The following is a 26,022-nucleotide window of genomic DNA, read 5'->3' on the forward strand; positions in this document are numbered from 1 at the left end:
CAGAACAGAGAGAGAGAGAAACTATGTTTGGGAGAACATAAGGAAAGAGAACAAGAGTCTGCCTGGTAATCCAGAGAATTCTCCCAGATTTTGTCTAAGATCATCAAGGCAGCACCTCTATGAGTCTGCAAGAACCACAGCATACTGGGTTTGGGGTGCCCCCTAAAGCAGATATAACTTAGATATCTGGAAAGTCTTCCCTAAGAAGGACAGCTACAAATAAGCCCAGACAGTGAAGACTACAATAAATACCTAACCTTTCAATGCCCAGACACCAAAGAACATCTCCTAACATTAACACCATCCAGGAAAACATAACCTAAATAAGGCACCATGGACCAATCCTGGAGAAACAGATATGTGACTTTTCAGACAGAATTCAAAATAGCTGTGCTGAGGAAACTTAAATTCAAGATAACACAGAAAAGGAATTCAGAATTCTATCAGATAAATTTAACATAGAGATTGAAATAATTAAAAATTGAGCAGAAATTCTTAAGCTGAAAAATGCAACTGGTTTACTAAAGATTGCATCAGACTCCTTTAATAGTAGAATTGATCAAACAAGAAAGAATTAGCTTGAAGACAGGTTATTTGGAAATATACAGTCAGGAGACAAAAGAAAAAAGAGTAAGAAACAAGCACACCTACAGGATCTAGAAGATAACCTCAAAAGGGCAAATCTAAGAGTTAATTAAAGAAGTAGAAAAAAGGTTGTAGAAAGTTTATTCCAAGTGATAACAGAGAACTTCCCAAACTAGAGATATATATCAGTATCCAAGTACAAGAAGGTTATAGACCACCGAGCAGATTTAACCCAAAGAAGACTACCTCAAGGCATTCCATAATCAAACTCCCACAGTTCAAGGATAAAGAAAGGATCTTAAAAAAGCAGAAAGAGAAAAGAAATAACATACAATGGAGCTCCAATACATCTGGCAGCAGACTTTTCAGTGGAAACTTTACAGGCCAGGAGAGAGTGGCAATACATATTTAAAGTGCTGAAGGAAGTAACTTTTACCCTACAATAGTATATCTGGTGAAAATATCCTTCAAGCCTGAAGGAGAAATAAAGACTTTCCCAGATAAACAAAAGTGAGGGATTTCATCAATACCAGACCAGTCCTACAAGAAATGCTAAAGGGAGCACTTCAATCAGAAAGAAAAGGACATTAATGAGCAATAAATAATCACCTGAAGATTCAAAATTCACTAGTAATAGTAAACAGGAAAACACAGAATATTGTAACATTGTAACTGTGCTATGTAAACTACTCTTTTTTTTTTTTTTAGACGGCGTCTCACTCTGTTGAAAGGATGGAGTGCAATGGTGCAATCTTGGCTCACTGCAACCTCCGACTCCCTGGTTTAAATGATTCTCCTGCCTCAGCCTCCCAAGTAGCTGGGATTACAGGCATGCACCACCACGCCCAGAAAATTTTTGTATATTTAGTAGAAATGGGGTTTCACCATGTTGGCCAGGATAGTATCGATCTCCTGATCTCGTGATCCACTCACGTCGGCCTCCCAAAGTGCCAGGATTACAGGCATGAGCCACCGCATCCAGCCTGTAAACTACTATCCTAAGTAGAAAGACTTAAACAGTGAACCACTCAAAAATAATAAACATAATTTTTCAAGGCATAGTACAATAAGATACAAATAGAAACAACTAAAAGTTTAAAAGGGGGTGAACAGGCCAGGCGTGGTGGCTCATGCCTATAACCCCAGCACTTTGGGAGGCCAAGGCAGGCAGATCATGAGGTCAGGAGATCGAGACCACCCTGGCTAACACGGTGAAACCCTGTCTCTACTAAAAATACAAAAAATTAGCCAGGCATGGTGGTGGGCACCTGTGGCCCCAGCTACTCAGGAGGCTGAGGCAGGAGAATGGTGTGAACTAGGGAAGTGGAGCTTGCAGTGAGCCGAGATTGTGCCACTGCACTCCAGCTTGGGCGACAGTAAGAGACTCCGTTAAGGAAAAAAAAGGGCGGGGGAGGGCGGTGAACCAAGTTGTAGAGTTTTTATTTTCTTTTTGCTTGTTTATGCAAATGGTGTTATCAGTTCAAAACAATGGGTTAAAAGATAGTATTTACAAGCTTCATGGTAACCTTACACCGAAGAAATAATGGATACACAAAAAATAAAAAGACACTGAATCTTATCACCAGAAAAAATCATCTTCACTAGAAGAAGAAAGGAAAAGAGTAAGAGAAGACCACTAAACAACCAGAAAACAACAAAATGGCAGGAGTAAGTCCTTATTTATCAATAATAATATAAATGGACTAAACTCTCCAATTCAAAGACACAAACTGGCTGAATGGATGAAAAAACGAAACCTATTGATATGCTGCCCATAAGAAATACACTTCACCTATAAAGACACACATAGACTGAAAATAAAGGGATGAAAAAAGATATTCCATGCTAATGGAAACCTAAGAAGAGCAGTAGTTGCTATACTTATATCAGAAAAAAAATAGATTTCAAGTCAAAAACTGTAAGAAGAAACAAAGAAGGTCACTATATAATAATAAAGGGGTCAGTTCAGCAAGAGGATATAACAGTTATAAATATATATGCACCCAACACTGGAGCACCCAGATATAAAAAGGAAATATTATTAAAGCTAAAGAGAGAGAGAGGCCCTGATACGATAACAGCTGGATACTTCAACACCCCGCTTTCAGACTTAGATCTTCCAGACAGAAAATCAATGAAGAAATACCAGATTTAATCTGCACTATAGATCAAATGGATCTAACAGATACTTACAGAACATTTCATCCAAAACCTGCAGAATATACATTCTTTCCCTCAGCACATGGATCATTCTCAAGGATAGGCCATAAGTGGGTCACAAAATGAGTTTTAAAACATTCAAAAAGGCCAGGCACAGTGGCTCACACCTGTAATTCCAGCACTTTGGGAGGCCGAGGTGGGCAGATCACGAGGTCAAGAGATTGAGACCATCCTGGCCAACATGGTGCAACCCCGTGTCTACTAAAAATACAAAAATTAGTTGGGCATGGTGGCATGAGCCTGTAGTCCCAGCTACTCGGGAGGTTGAGGCAGGAGAATCACTTGAACCCAGGAGGCAGAGTTTGCAGTGAGTCGAGATTGCACCACTACACTCTAGCCTGGTGAGAGAGTGAGACTCTGTCTAAAAATAAATAAATATTAAATTTTTTAAAAAAAACTGAAATAGGCCGGGCGCAGTGGCTCACGCCTGTAATCCCAGCACTTTGGGAGGCCGAGATGGGCGGATCACGAGGTCAGGAGATCGAGACCATCCTGGCTAACACGGTGAAACCCCGTCTGTACTAAAAATACAAAAAAATTCGGGAGGCTGAGGCAGGAGAATGGCGTGAACCTGGGAGGCGGAGCTTGTAGTGAGCTGAGGTCCGGCCACTGCACTCCAGCCCGGGCGACAGAGCGAGACTCCGTCTCAAAAACCAAACAAACAAACAAACAAAAAAGCCGGGCGTAGTGGCAGGCGCCTGTAGTCCCAGCTACTCGGGAGGCTGAGGCAGGAGAATGGCGTGAACCCGGGAGGCGGAGCTTGCAGTGAGCCGAGACCGCGCCACTGCACTCTAGCCTGGGCGGCAGAGCGAGACTCCGTCTCAAAAAAAAATAAAATAAAATAATAATATCAAGCATCTTCTCTGACCACAATAGAATAAAACTAGAAATAAATAATGAGGAATTTTGGAAACTATACAAATATATGGAAATTAAACAATATGCTCCTGAATGACCAGTAGGTCAACGAATAAATTAAGAAAATGGAACAACTTCTTGAAACAAATGATAATGGCAACTCAACATAGGAAAACCTACGGGATACAGCAAAAGCAGTACTAAGAGGGAAGTTTATAGCTACTACATGCCTATGTCAAAAAAGAGGAAGAACTTGAAACAATCTAACAATGCATCTTAAAGATCTAGAAAATAAAAGTAAACCAAACCCAAAATGGGTAGAAGAAAAGAAATAATAGATTAGAGCAGAAATAAATGAAAATACAAAAGACCAAAATTTTTTTTTTTTTCACACGGACTCTCACTCTGTCGCCCATGCTGGAATGCAGTGGTGCAATCTCCGCTCACTGCAATCTCCGCCTCCCGGGTCCCAGTTCAAGCAATTCTCCTGTCTCAGTCTCCCTAGTAGCTGGGATTACAGGAACGCACTACCACATGTGGCTAATTTTTGTATTTTTAGTAGAGACGGGGTGTTTCACCATGTTAGCCAGGCTAGTCTTGAACTCCTGACCTCAATGATCCACCCACCTCGGCCTCCTAAAGTGCTGTGATTATAGGCGTAAGTTACTGCGCCAGGCCAAAACATCAATTTTTTAAGTTAAACAAAATTGACAAACGTTTAGCCAGATAAAATAAGATAAAAAAGAGAGTCTAGATAAATCAGAAATGAAAGACAAATGATATTGCAAAAATTCAAAGCATTAGTGGCTACTATGAGTAACTATATGCCAATAAATTGGAAAATCTAGAAAAAAATGTAAAAAATTCCTAGATACATACAACCTACTGAGATTGAATCAGGAAGAAATCCAAAACCTGAACAGACCAATAACAAGTAACAAGACTGAAGCCATAATAAAAAGTCTCCCAGTAAATAAAAACTCAGAACCCAATGACTTCACTGCTAAATTCTACCAAACATTTAAAGAACTAATACCAATCTTACTCAAACTATTCCAAAAAACAGAGAAGTAGGGAATACTTCCAAACTCAATCCACAAGGTCACTATTACCTTGATGCCAAAACCAAAGGCACATCAAAAAAACCAAAACTATAGGCCAATATCACTGATGAATATTGATGTAAAAATCCTCAACAAAATACTAACCAAATTCCACAACACATCAGAAAGAGCATTCATCATGACTAAGTGGGATTTATCTCTGGGATGCAAGGATCAACCTATGCAGATGAACCAATGCGATACACTTCATGACCACAATGATGGATAAAAACCGTATGATCGGCCGGGCGCGGTGGCTCAAGCCTGTAATCCCAGCACTTTGGGAGGCCGAGACAGGCGGATCACAAGGTAAGGAGTTCGAGACCATCCTGGCTAACAGTGTGAAACCCTGTCTCTACTAAAAAATACAAAAAGCTAGCCGGGCGAGGTGGCTGGCACCTGTAGTCCCAGCTACTCGGGAGGCTGAGGCAGGAGAATGGCGTAAACCCGGGAGGCGGAGCTTGCCGTGAGCTGAGATCCGGCCAGTGCACTCCAGCCTGGGCGACAGCGAGACTCGGTCTCAAAAAAAAAAAAAAAAAAAAAACAGAACCATATGATCATTTCAACTGATCCTGAAAAAGCATTTGATAAAATTCAACATCCCTTTATAATAAAAACCCTCAAAATAGTGGATATAGAAGGAACATGCTTCAACATAATCAAAACCATATATGACAGACCCACAGCTAGTATCATACTGAATGGGGGAAAACTGAAAGCGTTTTCTCTAAGATCTGGAACACAAAAAGGATGCCCACTGTCACACTGTCATTGAACATGGTATCAGAAGTCCCAGCTAAAGCAATCAGACAAGAGGAAAATACAAAGGGCATCCAAATTGGAAAGGAAGACGTCAAATTACCTCTGTTTGCTGATTACATGATATTATATTTGGAAAAAAACTAAAGACTTCACAAGAAAACAATTAGAACGAATGAACAAATTCAGTAAAGTTGCAAGATATAAAATAACATACAAAACTAGTAGCATTTCTATGTCAACAGTGAACAATGTGAAAAAGAAATAAAAAATTAATCCCATTTACAACAGCCACATGTAAAATTAAATTTTACCGAGAAACCAACTTAACCAAATAAGTGAAAGATCTCTATAATGAAAACTATAAAACACTGAGGAAAGAAATTCAAGAGGACACCAAAAAAATGGAAAGATATTCCATGTTCATGGATTACAAGAATCAATAGTGTTAAAATGTCCATATTACTACCTAAAGCAATCTACGGATTCAATGCAATCCCTTTCAAAATACCAAGGATATTCTTCACAGAAATAGAAAAAAAAAAAATCCTAAAATGTATATGGCACCTTAAAAGACAGAGAATAGCCAAAACTATCCTAAACCAAAAGAACAAAACTGGAAGAATCACATTACCTGACTTCAAATTACACTACAGAGCCATAGTAACCACAACAGCATGGTACTGGCATGAAAGGAGACACATAGACCAATGGAACAGAAGAGAACACAAAAATAAATCCATACACCCACAGTGAACTCATTTTTGACAAAGGTGCCAAGAACATACACTGGGGAAAGGCAGTCTTTTCAGCAAATGGTGCTAAGAAAACTGGATATCCATATAGAGAAGAATGAAGCTAGATCCCGATCTCTCACCATATACAAAAATCGAAATGGATTAAAGACTTAGATATAAGACTTCTACCTATAAAACTACTACAAGAGGCCGGGCGCGGTGGCTCAAGCCTGTAATCCCAGCACTTTGGGAGGCCGAGACGGGCGGATCACGAGGTCAGGAGTTTGAGACCATCCTGGCTAACACGGTGAAACCCCGTCTCTACTAAAAAATACAAAAAAAAAAAGCTAGCCGGGCGAGGTGGCTGGCGCCTGTAGTCCCAGCTACTCGGGAGGCTGAGGCAGGAGAATGGTGTAAACCCGGGAGGTGGAGCTTGCAGTGAGCTGAGATCCGGCCACTGCACTCCAGCCCGGGCGACAGAGCAAGACTCCGTCTCAAAAAAAAAAAACAAAAACTACTACAAGAAAACACTGGGCAAAATCTCCAGGACATTGGTCTAGGCAAAGATTTATTGGGCATACATCACAAGCACAGGCAACCAAAGCAAAAATGGACAAATGGTATCACTTCAGGTTACAAAAGCTTCTGCACAGCAAAAGATACAATCAATAAAGTGAATGTACAATGCACAGAATGGGAGAAAATATTTATTTGCAAACTACCTCTCTGACAAGGGGTTAATCAGAATATATACGGAGTTCAAACAACTCTATAGGAAGAAAACCTAATAATCTGGTCAAAAAATGGGCAAAATATTTGAATAGACATTTCTCAAAATAAGACATACAAATGGCAAACAGGCATATGAAAAGCAACATAGCAAGACCCTATGTCTACAAAATATACAAAAGTGTCTACAAAATACACAAAAATTTGCCAGGTATGGTGGCATGCACCTGTAGTCCCAGCTACTTGAGAAGCTGAGGTGGGAGGATTGCTTGAGCCCAGGAGTTTGGAGGCTACATTGAGTTATGATCATGCCACTGCACTCCAGCCTGGGCAATAGAGCAAGACTCCCTCTGTATTTTTAAAAAACTTCTAAACCATGATCAAGTGAGATTTATCTCCAGAATGCAAACAGTTCATCCTATGAAAATCTGTCAATATAATATAACACATTAGCCAAATGATGGGAAAAATCACAGTAATCTCAATTGATACAGAAAAGGCATTTGACAAAATTCAAGACTCATTCATGATAAACAACAAACTAGGAATGGGAGGAAACTAGGTCAATATAATAAGGCCATATATGAAGAATCTATAAGACTATTATACTTTTTTTTTTTTCTGGAGACGGAGTCTCGCTCTGTCGCCCAGGATGGAGCACAGTGGCCAGATCTCAGCTCACTGCAAGCTCCGCCTCCCGGGCTTAGGCCATTCTCCTGCCTCAGCCTCCCGAGTAGCTGGGACTACAGGCGCCTGCCACCTCGCCCGGCTAGTTTTTTGTTTTTTGTTTTTTTTTTTTAGTAGAGATGGGGTTTCACTGTGTTAGCCAGGATGGTTTCGATCTCCTGACCTCGTGATCCGCCCGCCTCGGCCTCCCAAAGTGCTGGAATTACAGGCTTGAGCCACCGCGCCCGGCCAAGACTATTATACTTATTGGTGAAATACAAAAATGGTGATCTTTTCCCCTAAGATTAGAAACAAGATAGGATAACTGCTTTCAACACTTCCATTCAACGTAGTACTGGAAGAGCTAGTCAGAGGAATTAGGTAAGAAAAAGAAAAGGCATCCAGCTGGGCACAGTGGCTCATGCCTGTAACCCTAGCACTTTAGGAGGCCGAGGCGGGTGGATCACCTCAGGCCAGGAGCTCAAGACCAGCCTGTCCAACATGGTGAAATCCCGTTTCTACTAAAATACAAAAACTACCCGAGCATGATGGTAGGTGCCTGTAATCCCAGGTACTCAGGAGGCTGAGACAGGAGAATTGCTTGAGCCCGGGAGATGGTGGTTGCAGTGAGCCAAGATTGCGCCACTGCACTCCAGCCTGGGTGGCTGAGTGAGATGCCATTTCAGGAAGAAAAAAAAAAAAAAAAGGCATCTAGATGGGCAAGGAAGACATAAAATTATGTTGGCAGATGACGTAATCCTATGTGTAGAAAATCTTAAAGATTACACACACATATATGTACACAAAAACTGAACACATAAAGGAATTCAGCAAAGTTGAAGGGTACAAAATTAACATTTAAAATTACATTTTTTTTTTTTTTTTTTTTTTTTTTTTTTTTTTGAGACAGAGTCTCGCTCTGCCACCCAGGCTGGAATGCAATGGTGTGATCTTGGTTCACTGCAACTTCCACCTCCCAGGTTCAAGCGATTCTCCTGCCTCAGCCTCCTGAGTAGCTGGGATTACAGGTGCCCACCACCAGGCCTGGATAATTTTTGTATTTTTTAGTAGAGACAGGGTTTCACCATGTTGGTCAGGCTGGTCTCAAACCCCTGACCTCATGATCCACCTGCCTCAGCCTCCGAAAGTGCTGGGATTACAGGCGTGAGCTACTGCGCCTGGCCTAAAATTACATTTCAATACAGTAACAGTGAATAATCTGAAAAGGAAATTAAGAAAACAATTACATTAGTAATAACATCAAAAAGAATAAAACAGGCCAAGCAGTGACTCACACCTGCAATCTCAGCACTTTGGAAGGCCAAGGCAGGAGGATCGCTTGAGCCCAGAAGTTCAAAACAAGCCTAAGCAACAAAGTGAGACTTCATACTACAAAAAAATCAAAAAATTGGCTGGACGTGCTGGCCTGCGCCTGTACTTCCAGCTCTGGGAGGCTGAGATGGGAGGACCACTTAAGCCCAGGAGATCAAGACTGCAGTGAGCCATGACTGCAACACTGCACTACCACCTGGTGACAGAATGCGACCCTGTCTCAAAAAAACAAAAACAAAAAAACAGCTAGCTATGGTGACACAGACATTGTAGTCCCAGCTACTGAAGATCCTGAGATGGGAGAACAGCTTGAGCCCAGCAGTTTGAGACCAACCTGGACAACACAGTAAGACGTCATGCCAAAAAATTAACCAAAAAAGCAAAAGACTTGTATACTGAAAGCTATAAAACATCACTGAAAGAAATTAAAGCTATAAATAAATGGAAAGACATTCTGTGTTCATAGTTTAAAATACTTAATTTTGTTAGGTGTCAATATATTACCTGCAAATGCTCTACAAATTCAAAGTAATCATTATCAAAATGCCATGACATTTTTTCTAGAAACAGAAACACTCATCCTAAAATTAACAGGGAATCTCAAAGGACCCCAAATAGCCAAAACAATCTTGAAAAAGAACAACAGGCTGGGCATGCTGGCTCACACCTGTAATCCCTGGCCTTTGGGAGGCCGAGGTGGTTGGATCACCTGAGGTCAGGAGTTTGAGACCAGCCTGGCCAACATGATGAAACCCCGTCTCTACTAAAAACACAAAAAATTAGCTGGGTGTGGTGGTGCATGCCTGTAATCCCAGCTACTCAGGAGGATGAGGCAGGAAAATCGACTGAACCTGGGAAGCGGAGGTTGCAGTGACATGAGATCACCCCACTGTACTCCAGCCTGTGCAACAAGAGCAAAACTCCGTCTCAAAAAAGACCAGCCTGGCCAACATGATGAAACCCCGTCTCTACTAAAAACCCAAAAAATTAGCTGGGTGTGGTGGCACATGCCTGTAATCCCAGCTACTCAGGAGGCTGAGGCAGGATAATCTACTGAACCTGGGAAGTGGAAGGTACAGTGACCCGAGATCACACCACTGTACTCCAGCCTGTGCAACAAGAGCAAAACTCCATCTCCAAAAAAAAAAAAAAAAAGAAAGAAAGAAAGAAAGAAAAAGAACAACAAAGCTGGAAGCCTCACTCTTCTAGCTTCAAAACTTAACTCTAAGTTTCGGCCAGGTGTGGTGGCTCACGCCTGTAATCCCAGCACTTTGGGAGGCTGAGGCGGGCAGATCACCTGAGGTCAGGAGTTCGAGACTAGCCTTACCAACAAGGAGAAACCCCGTCTCTACTAAAAATACAAAAAAATTAGCTGGGCATGGTGGCCTATGCTTGTAATCCCAGCTACTCGGGAGGCTGAGGCAGAAGAATCGCTTGAACCTGGGAGGCGGAGGTTGCAGTGAGCCGAGATTGAGCCATTGCACACACACAAAATTAGCTGGGTGTGGTGGCACATGTCTATAATCCCAGCTACTCAGGAGGCTGAGGCAGGATAGATTGAACCTGGGAGGCGGAGGTTGCAGTGACCCGAGATCACACCACTGCACTCCAGCCTATGCAACAAGAGCAAAACTCCATCTCAAAAAAAAAAAAAAAAAAAAAAAAACAGAAAAAGAAAGAGAACAACAAAGCTGGAAGCCTCACTCTTTCTAGTTTCAAAACTTACTCTAAGTTTCAGTAATCAAAACAGTGTGGTGTTGACATGACATAAAGGCAGACATACAGAGCAATGGAGGCCGGGTGCGGTGGCTCACACCTGTAATCCCAGCACTTTGGGAGGCCAAGGTGGGTGGATTATTAGGTCAGGAGTTCAAGACCAGCCTGGCCAACATAGTGAAACTCTGTCTCTACTAAAACTGCAAAAAAATTAGCCAGGTGTGGTGGCGGGCACCTGTAATCTCAGCTACTTGGGAGGCTGAGGCAAGGAGAATCACTTGAACCTGGGCGGCAGAGGTTGCAGTGAGCCAAGATCGCGCCACTGCACTCCAGCCCGGGCAACAGTGTGAGACTTCATCTCAAAAAAGAAAAAACAAAACAAAACAGAGCAAAGGAGTAGAATAGAGACTTCAGAGAGATACCCTTAATTTAAATCAGACTTAAGCCCACAGTCCTGAAACCCTCTAAAGCAACAACTGCCATGAGGGAGGCCCATAACCATGATGACACTGATTTGAGGCTCTCTAGATGATGAAGGATATAAATATAAGTAGGGTACACAGAACACCCCTCTCCCCTACTCTGGAATCACCAAAAGAAAAAAGAAAAAAATTGAGACAAAGGTCCATAATTTGTTCCAATTAGAAATCCAAAGATGGAGTCTCACTGTGTCGCCCAGGCTGGAGTGCAGTGGCACGACCTTGGCTCGTTGCAACCTCTGCCTCCCACATCTACCCTATTTTATGATCAGGATGAGCATCCAATTCAAAATATGCACTTATTGGCACACTCCGAGCAGTAGCCCAGACAATCCCACAGAAGTTGACTTAGCCATTATTCTCCTGTCACTTTTCTTGATAGGTGGGTCACTTTATCAACTCTTATTATCACACAAGAATTTGGATAATTAATTCTACCATCATGACCCCTGGCCATAGTAGGATTCATTTCAATGCTAGCAGAAACTAAATGAGCCCCAATTGACTTAAAACAAATCAGAACTAGTCTTGGCCTTCAATGTCTACTATCCCTATTTTTCAGAGCAAAATACACTATTATAATAAATGCCCTAACTACTACTATTGTCCTAGGAACATTACCTATCTTCACACTAGAAACATACACAATTTTAGCCAGGCATGGTGGCTCATGCCTATAATCCCAGCACTTTGGGAGGCCGAGGTGGGCAGATCACTTGAGGCCAGAAGTTCAAGACCAGCCTGGTCAAAATGGAGAAACCTCATCGCTACTAAAAATATAAAAATTGGCCGGGGGTAGTGGCATGCACCTGTAGTCCCAGCTACCCGAGAGGCTAAGGCAGGAGAATTGCTTGAACCCAGGAGGCTTGGAGGTTGCAGTGGGCTGAGATTGCACCACTGTACTCCAGCCTGGGCCACAGATCGAGCCTCCATCTCCAAACAAAAACAAAAACAAAAAACAACAAAAAGAAACATACATACACAATTTTGTTATTAAAATACTTCTATTAACAATTTTATTCTTATGAATTCAGGTATCATACTCACGATTTTGGTACGATCAACTTACGCACCTTCTGTGAAAAAGCTGTTTACGTCATATATGAGCCCTATGCATATGACATACCTCAGTGCCCAAGCTGGGCAGTGGCTCACGCCTGTAATCTCAGCACTCTGGGAGCCCAAGCTGGGCAGATCACTTGAGGTCAGGAGTTCCAGACCAGCCTGGCCAACATGGTGAAACCCCATCTCTACTAAATTATAAAAATTAGCCAAGGATGGTGGCCTGAGCCTGTAATCCCAGCTATTTGGGAGGCTGAGGCAGGCGAATCACTTGAACCCTGGATGTGGAGGCTGCAGTGAGCTGAGATGGTGCCACTGCACTCTAGCTTGATAGAGCGAGCCTCTGTCTCAAAAAAAAAAAAAAAAAAAAAAAAATTGGCCAGGTGCATTGGCTCACACCCATAATCCCAGCACTTACGGGTGAATCACCTGAGGTCAGGAGTTCGAGACTAGCTTGGCCAATATGGTGAAACCTTGTCTGTACTAATAATACAAAAAAATTAGCTGGGCGTGACGGCGTACACCTATAATCTCAGCTACTTGGGAGGGTGAGGCAGGAGAATCACTTGAACCCAGGAGGCAGAGGTTACAGCGAGCCGAGATGGCACCACTGCACTCCAGCCTGGGCAAAGAGAGAAATTCCGTCTCAAAAATAAATAAATAAATAGGCCGGGTGCTGCGGCTCACACCTGTAATCCCAGCACTTTGGGAGGCCGAGGTGGGTGGATCACAAGGTCAGGAGATTGAGACCATCCTGGCTAACACGGTGAAACCCTGTCTCTACTAAAAATACAAAAAAAAATCAGCCAGGCATGGTTGCAGGCACCTGTAATCCCAGCTACTCAGGAGGCTGAGGCAGGAGAATGGCCTGAACCTGGGGGGCAGAGCTTGCAGTGAGCCGAGATCGTGCCACTGCACTCCAGTCTGGGCGACAGAGCGAGACTCCATTTCAAAATAAATAAATAAATAAATACATAAAAATAATAAATAAAAGATAAATCAATGCCCATCCTAATATTTAGTATCCCCACCACAAACATAAACAATATGTATGATAAAACAGTTACTTTAATAGAGTAAATCAGTAAGCCATAGAGGTTTAAACCCTCTTATTACTAGCATTGTTAAAAAAAAAAAAAAAAAAAAAAAAAAAAAAAAAAAAAAAAAAAACGAGAGAGAGAGACATGGGGTCACACTAGATTCCCCAGGCTAAGAGTTTAAGAGGTCAAGGGACACCTCCCTCCCTTCCTTCCATGTTTCTTTTTCGTCAGTGCATATACTTCAAGGAAAAAGGGTATTTTCTCTAATGGGACAGTTACCATTTTTTTTCCTCCAGAGAAGCTCAGTTCAGTGTCATCAGAATTAGGGGTCTCCTCCATGGCAATGGTTCCTTCATAGGGTTTAAGAATCTCTAGCCTATGTCAGGTTTAAACTAACCCCTTCATTATGCCACTGGGGAATCATGGATATTGTCCTGTCTATGCCCCAGGGTCAGGATATTTGTTGTGATAAAGGCACCTGAAGCAGAAAGCAGCAACAGCAGAGGTCCTTAAGGTCCTGGTGAGCCCTGTGCCTTTCGGGGTGTGGACTCGGTGCGCCACCTGATGGCTGCCTTTCCTCCCTTTCTCTCTCCTCTTTAAATGAGACTGGTTTCAGGAGCACCTCTTGTACAGGGTGTATACAGACCGCCCTGCACACAGGGCCAACCCAGCATCAGGCACAGCTTCACTCTAAACACACAGATAGATCCAGCATCAACTGAAGGAGGGTTCCAATAGCATATTCCTACTCTTAAATGCCAAAGAATTATTTTTAAAAAGGCGGATTCAGTCAGCGGAATATAGAATCCATACTTGGTAGGGCTCAACATATAACACAGAGCAGCACACTTGAAGCACCAGCTCTCTAGCCAGCAGCAGCTCACCAGACATGTTGGCCATCAGGCAGGTCAGTGGGTTAGCAAATCAGAGCAAGAGAATATCTACAAAAATAACTCAGGCACGGTGATGCACACCTGTAATCCCAGCTACTTGGGAGGCTGAGGCAGGAAAACTGCTTGAACCTGGGAGGCAGAAGTTGCAGTGAGCTGAGATCACGCCACCACACTCCAGCCTGGGTGACAGAGCAAGACTCTGTCTCAAAAAATAATAATAATAATTAATTAAAAAAATAAAGGCTGGGTGCAGTGGCTTACACCTGTAATCCCAGCACTTTGGCAGGCCGAGGCAGATCACGAGGTCAGAAAATTGAGACCATCCTGGCTAACATAGTGAAACCCCATCTCTACTAAAAATACAAAAAATTAGCTGGGCGTGGTGGCACACGCCTGTAGTCCCAGCTACTCAGGAAGCTGAGTCCGGAGAATTGCTTGAACCGGGAAGGCAGAGGTTGCAGTGAGCTGAGATCGTGCCACTGCACTCCAAGCTGGGCAACAGAGCGAGACTCCGCCTCAAAAAATAATAATAAAAATAAAGAGATGGCTTCTACACATGCGCACGGTTGGGCGGGCCTCCTTCCTTCTCGCTTAACGCTGCCAACATGGTGTTCAGGCGCTTTGTGGAGGTTGGCCGGGTGGCCTACGTCTCCTTTGGACCTCATGCCGGAAAATTGGTCGCGATTGTAGGTATTACTGATCAGAACAGGGCTTTGGTCGATGGACCTTGCACTCAAGTGAGGAGACAGGCCATGCCTTTCAAGTGCATGCAGCTCACTGATTTCATCCTCAAGTTTCCACACAGTGCCCGCCAGAAGTATGTCCGACAAGCCTGGCAGAGGGCAGACATCAATACAAAATGGGCAGCCACACGATGGGCCAAGAAGATTGAAGCCAGAGAAAGGAAAGCCAAGATGACAGATTTTGATCGTTTTAAAGTTATGAAGGCAAAGAAAATGAGGAACGCAATAATCAAGAATGAAGTTAAGAAGCTTCAAAAGGCAGCTCTCCTGAAAGCTTCTCCCAAAAAAGCACCTGGTACTAAGGGTACTGCTGCTGCTGCTGCAGCTGCTGCTGAAGTTCCAGCAAAAAAGATGACCACCGCGAGTAAGAAGGTTCCTGCCCAGAAAGCCACAGGCCAGAAGGCTGCACCTGCTCCAAAAGCTCAGAAGGGTCAAAAAGCTCCAGCCCAGAAAGCACCTGCTCCAAAGGCATCTGGCAAGAAAGCATAAGTGGCAATCAAAAAAAGTAACAAAGATTCTTTTTGACATGTTGGCAAATGTATTTAAGCCTTTGGATTTAAAGCCTGTTGAGGCTGGAGTTAGGAGGCAGATTGATAATAGGATTATAATAAACATTAAATAATCAGTTCCTTAAAATAAATAAATAAAGAGATGAAGGACCAACAAGTGGCAATCCGTGTCTGGACAACATGCTCACGGCACCAATCCTTGTGGTCACCTTCAGAGACGTAGTTCTGACGAAACTGATGATGGTCTGGCATAGAGGGGTATTAAAAGGCTTATTGCTCACATTGTTGAGATCTGGGGGAGAGCAGGGCAGACCCATCAAGCATAACTGAAATGGCCTGAGAGAGCAAAGAAAGGAGCCTGGCCTGGTTGTTTACCGTGTGGTTGGGGTAGAGTTGGGCACTATAAGGGCAGGTGGTTGCGTGGTTTAAATCTGTTGCCTATGACAGAGAAGGCAGCCCTTGGACTCATCAGCTTGTCCAGGTGTGGGTCACAAGAAAAAAAGGGAAGGGTGAGTCCTATGTTGTTAGCAAACATTAAATAGGGATTCCAGACCAGGTGTGGTGGCTCACGTCTATAATCCCAGCACGTGGGGAGGCCAAGATGGGAAGATCATGTGAGGTTAGGAGTTTGAGACCAGCCTGGCCAACATGGTGAAACCCTGTCTTTACTAAATACAAAAATTTGCTGGGTGTGGTGGCGCACAGCTGTAATCCCAGCTACTGGGGAGGCTGAGGCAGGAGAGTCACTTGAACCTGGGAGGTTGCAGTGAACCAAGATTGTGCCACTGCACTCCAGCCTGGGCGACAGAGGGAGACTCTATCTCAATAAATAAATGCATTATGGATTTGGGCCTAATCCCTTAAATATAGCAGGAGTTTCAAAGATTATATAAACTTTAGTAGTTTTCCTCACATCAATTAAAACAGGAATTCAATTGTGTTTTCCTCTTACCAATGGAATCAGGAATTCATTTGTCTTAGCAACTGTATACCCTTTCAAATTTCAAAGTTCTCTATGGACATTCACATATAAAAACTGATCTAAAAATGAAAAAAGTAACTGAGAACTTAAATATACCCATCTCGTATCTTGAGGTTCTCTGGCCTCAAGAAACATTTTTAGTTCCAGAATGTTCTTGCCTTACTCCCACCATATCTAACAACCTTCATTTTCAAAGTGAAAGAAATTAAAATCTTACACACTGACACAGGCAATAGAATTATAAAATGATAAAGGAAACCAGAGTTGAAGGGCCATAATATTCAACAGATAAAATAATCCAAAGGAAACATAAGTATTCTAATTAGCTCAGATAAGTAGGCTGCTTCCCCACAATTCACAAGGAAAACCCATATTCGAGAAGTTAAACACCTTAACATGCTTGAGGTCCAGGCTTTCCCTTTGACATGTAACTTCTAGAGTGGAACAGTCCCTGGTGATGAAGGGAAGAGACACTTGAGTAGCGACAGGAATGAACTCCGGGAGCTCCGCACACCCTAACTGGCCCCTGGCAGTGTGAAAACGCTTCCTCTCCCAGGCTTCAATTCTCGGCAGAAGAAACCCTCAGCTGGATACTTTAAGGTTCTGACCCCAAAATAACCTCCGAAATTCATTAGCCCTGTGTCCTGGAGACAGCACTCCTGAATTTCACACACTTTCTCAATATGTTAAGAATTATACTCCAGGCCGGGCGCGGTGGCTCAAGCCTGTAATCCCAGCACTTTGGGAGGCCGAGACGGGCGGATCACGAGGTCAGGAGATCGAGACCATCCTGGCGAACACGGTGAAACCCGTCTCTACTAAAATACAAAAACTAGCCGGGCGACGTGGCGGGCGCCTGTAGTCCCAGCTACTCGGGAGGCTGAGGCAGGAGAATGGCGTAAACCGGGAGGCGGAGCTTGCAGTGAGCTGAGATCCGGCCACTGCACTCCAGCCTGGGCGACAGAGCGAGACTCCGCCTCAAAAAAAAAAAAAAAAAAAAAAGAGAATTATACTCTGAATGCATCAACATCGTGAATGCAAAAGAAACCTCATGTCTAAAAAACACGCCCAAGAAAACTGCAGTTACAACCTCAGAAAGCAACCCCTCCACCCAAAACATGTGCATATGGATCCCCAGCTTTCCAGTGCTCTGTAGCTTCTCTCAGTATAAAGAGTTTAGTGGTATGAACAGGGATGCTCCCCAAGAAGAACCAACACGGCCTTTAATTACTGCTCTTGGCAGGCTCAAAGATGGCCTTAGCTTGGGCAGTAATGTTACTTTGGACCACCACTGAGATTTTATTTTTATTTTGTTGTAAAGACAGGATTTTGCCATGTTGCCCAAGCTGATTTTGAACTCTTGGACTCAAGCAATCCTCCCACCTCATGAGCCACCTAAAGTTCTGGGCCACCATGAGCCATCACATCACATCACCATGAGCCACCACAGCCAGCCTAAACAGATACTTTAAATGAGACAAACCCAATGTTTGAAGAATTCAGCAAAATCTCTCAAATCAAGTATTTATGTGTAAAGTGTTAAGAAAATTGTAAGGCACCTTAGCAAACCAGCCCTAGTCCCCGAAATCCACAAGTGTCTATTGTTTTCAGAAAATGAAATGTCAGTTATTGGGCTGGGCATGGTGGCTCATGCCTGTAATCCCAGCACTTTGGGAGGCCGAGGCAGGCGGATCACAAGGTCAAGAGATCGAGACCATCCTGGCCAACATGGTGAAACCCCGTCTCTACTAAAAATACAAAAATTAGCAGGGCATGGTGGTGGCACCTGTAGTCCCAGCTACTAGGGAGGCTGAGGCAGGAGAATCACTTGAACCCGGGAGGCAGAGGTTGCAGTGAGCCGAGATTGTGCCACTGCACTCCAGCCTGACAGAGCGAGACTCCGTCTCAAAAAAAAAAAAAAAAAAAAGAAATGTCAGTTATTATTTCTATGGCAATAAATGTTCTCATAATCATATTTGGATACTTCTAGGTGTCATATGGCTATGCTCTGAAATTCCATTTGAAATCACCACAAAAAAAAGAACAGACCTCAGAAACTTACTACGCAACCTAAGGGGAAGAAAAAAAGAAAAAAGTGTTTTCCGATTTCAATGTAATACTGAAGTGTTTTATTTTTTATGAAATTCACCTCTTTCTTGCCTCTTTAAAATTTTTTTTCTTTTGATGACATGATGTCATATTTGGGAAAATCTAAAGACTCTACAGGAAAACTGTAAGAATAAACGAGTTCAGTAAAGTTGCAGGATACAAAATCAACATACAAAAATCAGTAGCAGTTCTATATGCCAACAGTGAACAATGTGAAAAATACATTTAAAAAGTAATCCCATTTATAATAGCCACACATAAAATTAAATACCTAGGAATTAACCAAAGAAGTGAGAGATCTTTATAGTGAAAACTATAAAACGCTGACGAAAGATATTGCAGAGGACACCAAAAAAATGGAAAAACATTCCATGTTTATGGATTGCAAGAATCAATATTGTTAAAATGTCCATTTACCCAAATCAATCTAGAGATTCAACGCAATCCCTACCAAAATACCAAGGATATTCTTTACAGAAATAGAAAAAAAAATCCTAAAATTGATACGGAACCCCAAAAGACACAGAATAGCCAAAGCTGTCCTAAGCAAAAAGATCAAAACTGGAAGAATCACATTACCTGACTTCAAATTATACTACAGAGCTATAGTAACCAAAACAGCATGGTACTGGCATAAAGACATACACATAGAGCAATGGAACAGAATGCAGAACCCAGAAACAAATCCACACACCTAGAGTGAACTCATTTTCGACAAAGGTGCAAAGAATACACACTGGGGAAAAGACAGTTTCTTCAATACATGGTACTGGGAACTGGATATCCATATGCAAAAGAATGAAAATAGATCTTTATCTCTTGCCAAATACAAAAATCAAATCAAAATGGATTAAAGACTTAAATCAAAGACCTCAAACCAGGAAACTACCACAAGAAATGGAAAATCTCCAGGACACTGGTCCGGGCAAAAATTTCTTGAGCAATACCCCACAAGCACAGGCAAGCAAAGCAAAAATGGTAAATGGGATCACATCAAGTTAAAAGGCTTCCACACAGCAAAGGATAACAATCAACAAAGTGGACACAACCCACAGAAGGGGAGAAAATATTTGCAAACTACCCATCTGTCAAGGGATTAATATAACCAAAATATATAAGGAGCTCAAACTCTACAGGAAAAAAAATCTAATAATCCAATCAAAAAATGCCCAAAAGATTTGAATAGACAGTTCTCAAAACAAGACATAGGAATGGTGAACAGGCATATGAAAAGGTGCTCATATGAAAAAGTGATCAGAGAAATGCAAATTAAAACTACAATAAGATACAATCTCACCCCAGTTAAAACGGCTTATGTCAAAAAGGCAGGCAATAACAAAAGCTGGAGAGGACATGGAGAAAAGGGAACCTTTGTATCCTGTTGATAGGAATGTAAATTAGTACAACCACTATGGAGAACGGTTTGGCGGTTCCTCAAAAAACTAAAAATTGAGCTACCATATGCCATGCAGCAATCCCACTGCTGGGAATATACCCAAAAGAAAGGAAATCAGTGTAGCAAAGAGATAGCTGCACTCCAATATCTGTAGTAGCACTGTTTCAATAGCTAAGATTTGGAAGCAATGGAAGTGTCCCTCAACAGATAAATGGATTTTTAAAATGTGGTACAACTTTGGGAGGCCGAGGCAGGTGATCACCTGAGATCAGGGGTTCGAGACCAGCCTGGCCAATATGACACAACCCCATCTCTACTAAAAATACAAAAATTAGCCCCGTATGGAGGCACATGCCTGTAATCCCAGTGACTCGGGAGGCTGAGGCACAAGAATCGCCTGTAGGCGGAGGTTGCAGTGAGCCAAGATCACACAGTGCACTCCAGCCTGGGCAACAGAGTGAGACTCTGCCAAAAAAAAAAAAAAAAAAAAAGTGGTACACATACACAATGGAGTACTATTCAGCCATAAAAAAGAATGAAATCCAGTCATTTGCAACATGGATGGAATTGGAGATCATTATGTTACGCGAAATCAGCCACGCACAGAAAGATAAACACCACATCTTCTCACTTATGTGTGGGATCTATTATAAAAATCAAACAACTGAACTCATAGACTTAGAGAGTAAGGTGGTTATTAGAAGCTGGGAAAGGTAGTGGGAGCCTGAGAGAAAGGAGAGTATAGTTAATGGGTGAAAAAAAAAAAAAAGAACTCTACATTTTAAAATAACTTAGAGAGTGTAACTGGATTGTTTGCAACTCAGATGCTTGAGGGGATATCCCTTTCTTCATGATGTGCTTATTTCACGTTGCATACCTGCATCAAAACATCTTATGTACTCCATAAATATGTACACCTACTATGTACCCACAAAAATTAGAAATAAAAAATTATAATACTTTTAATAGCTGTTGATTATATACATTTCAGATACATGAAGAAAATGACACCCAAATAAGTGGTCAAATCTTTTCAACAATACAAAGGCAAGGACGGGCAGTGCCGACCTGAAACTGCTAAAAAGACATGTCACCCAGGGAAGTTTCCAAAGAGGAGCCTCAACCTAAGAGTTCCTGTAGGGTGTCTGTGCTCAGGAGAGATACTGGAAGGAGAGTCATAAGGATTTAAACAACCAAGTATTCTTTGCCTTCCTCGCATGTAAAATATCCGCAAACAAAAAATAAATCTTTTAAAACGAGTCATCCCTGGTTCTCTGGAAAAATGAGAAACACGGCGTCCGTGTGAAATGCACCAGAGGCCAAATAACTGATAATGACGCTGTGAATTGGAGAGGGGACGTCAGACTTTGGGAATGCGAAAAGGGATCCGCAAACTTAGGAATTTTACTGCCAGCCCCAGGAAGAGGTAGTCTGGAGCCAGGATTATGGATTTGACATACTGCTTTCCGTACATTTGGAAACCTCAGGGGAAGATGGGTGACCTTTACAGAGAAAGGAGGGACTGAGGACCACCCGGACCACTGCTCGTCCCACGCACGAACGCCACACACTAGTCGGAAACCTCCCCATGACCCTTCCGGGGCTCCCGCGCAATCTGGGGAGACACGGGGCTGCGGGGGTGGAGTTGCCCAGAGAGGGCGCCGGGGCCTAAGGCGTAGCGCGGGAACGGGACAGGACACCCGGGGTACCGGACGCCGGCCCAGTCCCACTCTGCGGCCGAGAGACCCGGGTCCCAGACTCCAAAGTCGCCGACGGGAGCCCAGGGTGCCGCCACAGCTGGTTCCGGCCGGTTCCAACCTGTCCCTCCTCAGGTCTCAGGACACCGGCCCCGCACACTCACCATTTTCCGGCTTCCAGGTGTCTGGCCGTCCTCCCTCATCGTATACAGCGTTGGCCACGGCGCTCATAGCAGGAGCTATTACGGACATGTGATGGTCGAGGCGCCCAGCAACCTCGCTGCGTAATGGCGTACGACGTCCACCTGTTTTGTGACGCGTTGCCCCACCCACCTTCCACGTGGCGCTTCTGATTGGGCAGTTCACGAAGCCCCGCCCTCTTCACCTGGAGTGACAGAGCTGCGAAAGGTCGTGTCGCTGGGGAAACCCTGCTTCTGTCCAGGCGGAAACCAGTCCCAGGCAGGGGCAGTTGCATAGAAGCTGAACTTGTTCCCAGCCTCTCGATGGACTCCGGCATCCTGTCGCGGCTGTTTCTGAACGCGGGGACACAAGTTTGAGCAGCGAATTCCAGCCTCAGTTGCCAGATGTACTGACCCTTTAAGGCACAAGTCTACAGCAAGAGGGTCACCCAGGCAAGTCCAGATTGGAACAACAGGGTCTGACTCCTCCAGGGGCCAGGGACTTGGCCTGAGTCTAGAGGGCACTGGTGGAACTGTGAGCCCCGTTCACAAACACAGACACTTAAAAATGACCTCACTGTGTGTAATAAGAGTCTAGCTCCATTCTGATATTGACGGCTAACGACATTGAGACCTCCACCCATCTCTTCCCCAATCCCCACACATTTACAATCTCTTTGAAACCCACATCCCTAGCATGGATGCAAGGACGCTTATCAGACTAACCACAGCTGTGAGATATTTCAATTAAACTCTGAAGTGTACATTTCACACTAAAGGAAAATTTATTTTAGATAGGTTACAGATTGTGTTCCCAGAGAACTTTGAAATGTAAACGACTATGATATACCTAAGGTAACTGAATTCCTATTTTCACTGATACAAAAATGAACAATAAAAAGTGATGTAAATTAGGGTATATCTGGAAACTTAGTGTGTTTAACAGATTAGATCAAAAATCTGGTCATCAGAGAAAGCGCTTCGGCGGCGGCAGCTCGGGCGGCGGCCGCGGGGGACAAAGGGCGGGCGGATCGGCGGGGAGGGGGCGGGGCGCGGCCAGGCCAGGCCCGGGGGCTCCGCATGCTGCAGCTGCCCCCGGGCGCCCCCGCCGCCGCCCTCGCCGCGGAGCCGCGCGGAGCTGAGCCGGCGAGCTAACCCGAGCCAGCCGGCGGGCGTCCCGGAGGCGGCGGCGCAGGGAGGGGCCCAACGCGCGCACGTGGCCCCGGCGGCCGCCATGGCGGACAGCGGCACGGCGGGGGGCGCGGCGTTGGCGGCCCCGGCCCCCGGGCCGGGCAGTGGCGGCCCAGGACCACGCGTCTACTTTCAGAGCCCCCCCGGGGCCGCAGGAGAGGGCCCGGGTGGCGCGGACGATGAGGGCCCAGTGAGGCGCCAAGGGAAGGTCACCGTCAAGTATGACCGCAAGGAACTACGGAAGCGCCTCAACCTAGAGGAGTGGATCCTGGAGCAGCTTACGCGCCTCTACGACTGCCAGGTGTGTTCCCACCCCGCGCCGACACCCCAAAATCGGTCTCGAGCCGGTCCGCCTGGGAGCCCCACTATGAGCTTGCCTGTCACCGGAGTCAAAGGGCGCTCTACTTCCCTGCGCGCTCCCCTCCCCTCTGCACTCCCTGCCCCCAATATATACTCTTTCTTCTTTGAAAAAAAAAACAAAAAAACAAAAATCTGGTCATATTTATTTGAAAAGCTATATAAAAATGAAACACTACACAATGCACCCCTTTTAAGCATACAATTCAGTAAAGTATATTCAAAGATGCAAACAGATAGTCATCACCACAGTCAATTATAGAACATTTTTTACTTTTTTTTTTTTGAAATGGAGTCTACTTTGTCGCCCAGGCTGGAGTGCAGAATGCAATGGTGTGATCTTGGGTCACTACAACCTCCGCTTCCCGGGTTCAAGCGATTCTCCTGCCTCAGCCTCCAGAGTAGCTAGGATTACAGGTGCACACCACCATGCCTGGTTGATTTTTCTATTTTTAGTGGAGACGGGGTTTCACCATGTTGACCAGGCTGGTCTTGAACTCCTGACCTCAAGTGAGTTGCCTGCCTCAGTCTCCCAAAGTGCTGGGATTACAGGCATGAGCCACTGCACCTGGCCTAAAACATTTTCATTACCTCAAAAAAGAAACTCCTGGCAGGGCACGATGGCTCATGCCTATAATCCCAGCATTTTGGGAGGCCAAGGCAGGAGGATAGCTTGAGCCCAGAAGTTTATGATCAGCCCTGACAAAAGAGCAAAAACCCCATCTCTGAAAAAAAAAAAAAAAATTAATTGGCCATGGTGGTACACACCTGTGTTCTCAGCTACTCGGGAGGCTGAGATGGGAGGATTGCTTGAATCCAGAAGTTTGAGAGTGCAGTGAGCCATGACAGCCTGGGCTACAGAGCAAAACCCCATCTCTTAAAAAAGAAAACATTAAAAACCACAAACAAAAAAACAAAGTGGCTGCTCTATTTTCCATTCTCACCAGCAGTGTATGAGGGTTCCAAATTCTCCATATCCTTGACATGTGTTATCTTACTTTTTCATTCTACCCATCCTAGTGGGTTTGAAGTGGTATTTCATTGCCTTTTTGTTTAGCATTTACTTAATGATGTCCAGCATCTTTTCAGGTCCCCTTGCTCAGTTGTTTATCTTCCTTAGAAAAATGTATATTCAGCTGGGTGCTATGGCTCACACCTGTAATCCCAGCACTTTGGAAGGCCGAGGTGGGCCGATCACTTCACCCTAGGAGTTTGAGACCAGCCTGGCCAACATGGCAAAACCCATCTTGACTCAAAATACAAAAATTAGCCAGGTGTGGTGGCACATACCTGTAATCCAAGCTACTCCAGAGCAAGACCATGTCCCCTCCACCTCCAGAAAAAGTTAGCTGTAAAACAGGCTCTGGCAAATCCTTCAGGAAGTATTCTGAAAGGTTTTTTTGTTGCGGTTTTTTGGGGTTTTTTTGAGACAAAGTCTTGTCCTGTCACTGGAGGCTGTGGCAGGAGAATCACTTGAACTGGGGAAGTGGAGGTTGCAGTGAGCCGAGATCACGCCACCGCACTCCAGCCTGGGTGACAGAGTGAGACTCTGTCTCAAAAAAAAAATTACCCAGGGTAGAATTAAGTTCACCTCTTCACTACATCAAATACAGAGAAATTTTTTGCTTCCTTAAGTAGGAGTCAAGCAACCTAAAAGCAGCATAAATCCTGCAATAAATTCTTTTAACTACCCTCTTATTGATACACCTCACAGTCATTACTGTTTTGTGGTGGTATTTTTTTTTTAATTTATTTTTTGAGACAGTCTCACTCTGTTGCCCAGGCTGGAGTACAGGGGCGCGATGGGCTCACTGCAACCTCCACTCCCAAGTAGCTGGGATTACAGATGTGTGCCACCACACCAGGCTAATTTTTGTATTTTTAGTAGAGACAGGTTGTTGCTATGTTGTCCAGGCTGGTCTCCAATTCCTGGTCTCAAGTGATCTGCCTGCATTGGCCTCCCAAAATGCTGGTATTACAGGTGTGAGCCACCCGTGCCCGGCCTGTGGTAGTATTACCACAATTTATTACATCCTGTTTGACAACAGGTACGTTCCTGATAGTCGTTGGAAAGAAATCACTCACAACATGATTTGACTTTTGGTATTATGCATATGAAAAACTACTATCATCATAAAAGTTGTAATCGAATAAGCATGAAAACTAGAATTTATGAGAAAAAAGAGGCCTGAAGTTGTAAGCTCACAGTAATGTTGACTCACAATGTTGGACAAAGAGCTTAATTATAAAGTTTATCTGATCCATGATTGGAATGGGTATTTTAATATATATTCTCAATAAATACAAAACTCACTAGACAGTAAGCAAGTTGTTTGCACACTGTTAGTATTTCTAAGAAATGTGTGAGAACTTTTGTTTGAGGAAGACATGTATATTGTTTGTAATCATATATAATCAAACATAATTCAAAATAAACTGAGGGACTACATTCAGCTATGAATAACAGGACACACCCACAATGTTTCTGTAATGAATAAGGTGCTTATTCTCACATGAAAGAATGGGGTGAGACCCATCTCTGCATAATGCGGCAGAGCAACAAGCTTCATGTAGGGTTTTTGGTTTTGTTTTTGGATAGTGCCATTGTAGATCTCAACCTGTATCAGTAACACTCACTATCCCTATGGACAAAAATGTTTATGTACAAACTGGACCGTAC

General features: G+C 43.8%; 2 protein-coding genes and 1 long non-coding RNA gene across 4 annotated transcripts in view; 2 read left to right on the forward strand and 1 right to left on the reverse strand.

Moving 5' to 3' along the window:
- LOC117076046 overlaps nucleotides 1–22,751 on the reverse strand; it is a 44,279-nt gene extending 21,528 nt beyond the window's left edge. For both annotated transcript variants that reach the window (XR_004434213.1, XR_004434214.1), the window contains exon 1: nucleotides 21,780–22,751. This is a non-coding gene — a long non-coding RNA (uncharacterized LOC117076046). The remainder of the gene's footprint in view (nucleotides 1–21,779) is intronic.
- LOC117076045 (60S ribosomal protein L14-like) lies at nucleotides 14,749–15,551 on the forward strand. The gene has a single exon (XM_033199010.1). It carries the CDS (start codon nucleotides 14,785–14,787, stop codon nucleotides 15,409–15,411), a length of 627 nt encoding a protein of 208 aa, XP_033054901.1. The 5' UTR covers nucleotides 14,749–14,784; the 3' UTR covers nucleotides 15,412–15,551.
- A 17-nt stretch (nucleotides 22,752–22,768) lies between the features above and the next one.
- Nucleotides 22,769–25,439, forward strand: LOC117074179 (protein phosphatase 1 regulatory subunit 14B-like). The gene is made up of 2 exons (XM_033195375.1): nucleotides 22,769–23,480; nucleotides 25,391–25,439. Exons 1-2 carry the CDS (start codon nucleotides 23,029–23,031, stop codon nucleotides 25,437–25,439), a joined length of 501 nt encoding a protein of 166 aa, XP_033051266.1. The 5' UTR covers nucleotides 22,769–23,028.
- Nucleotides 25,440–26,022: the final 583 nt, after the last annotated feature.

The sequence above is a fragment of the Trachypithecus francoisi genome, unplaced genomic scaffold, assembly GCF_009764315.1.
Source record: "Trachypithecus francoisi isolate TF-2019V2 unplaced genomic scaffold, Tfra_2.0 Lachesis_group5, whole genome shotgun sequence".
Taxonomy (NCBI): Eukaryota; Metazoa; Chordata; class Mammalia; order Primates; family Cercopithecidae; genus Trachypithecus; species Trachypithecus francoisi.

What these genes read in the sequence shown, in the direction of transcription:
- LOC117076045 (XM_033199010.1), top strand. Translation starts at nt 14,785, where the DNA reads ATGGTGTTCAGGCGCTTTGTGGAGGTTGGCCGGGTGGCCTACGTCTCC.
- LOC117074179 (XM_033195375.1), top strand. Translation starts at nt 23,029, where the DNA reads ATGGCGGACAGCGGCACGGCGGGGGGCGCGGCGTTGGCGGCCCCGGCC. An exon ending in AACAAAAAAACAAAAATCTG is followed by an intron (nt 23,481 to 25,390) that starts GTCATATTTATT and finishes GTTTGACAACAG; the next exon opens with GTACGTTCCTGATAGTCGTT.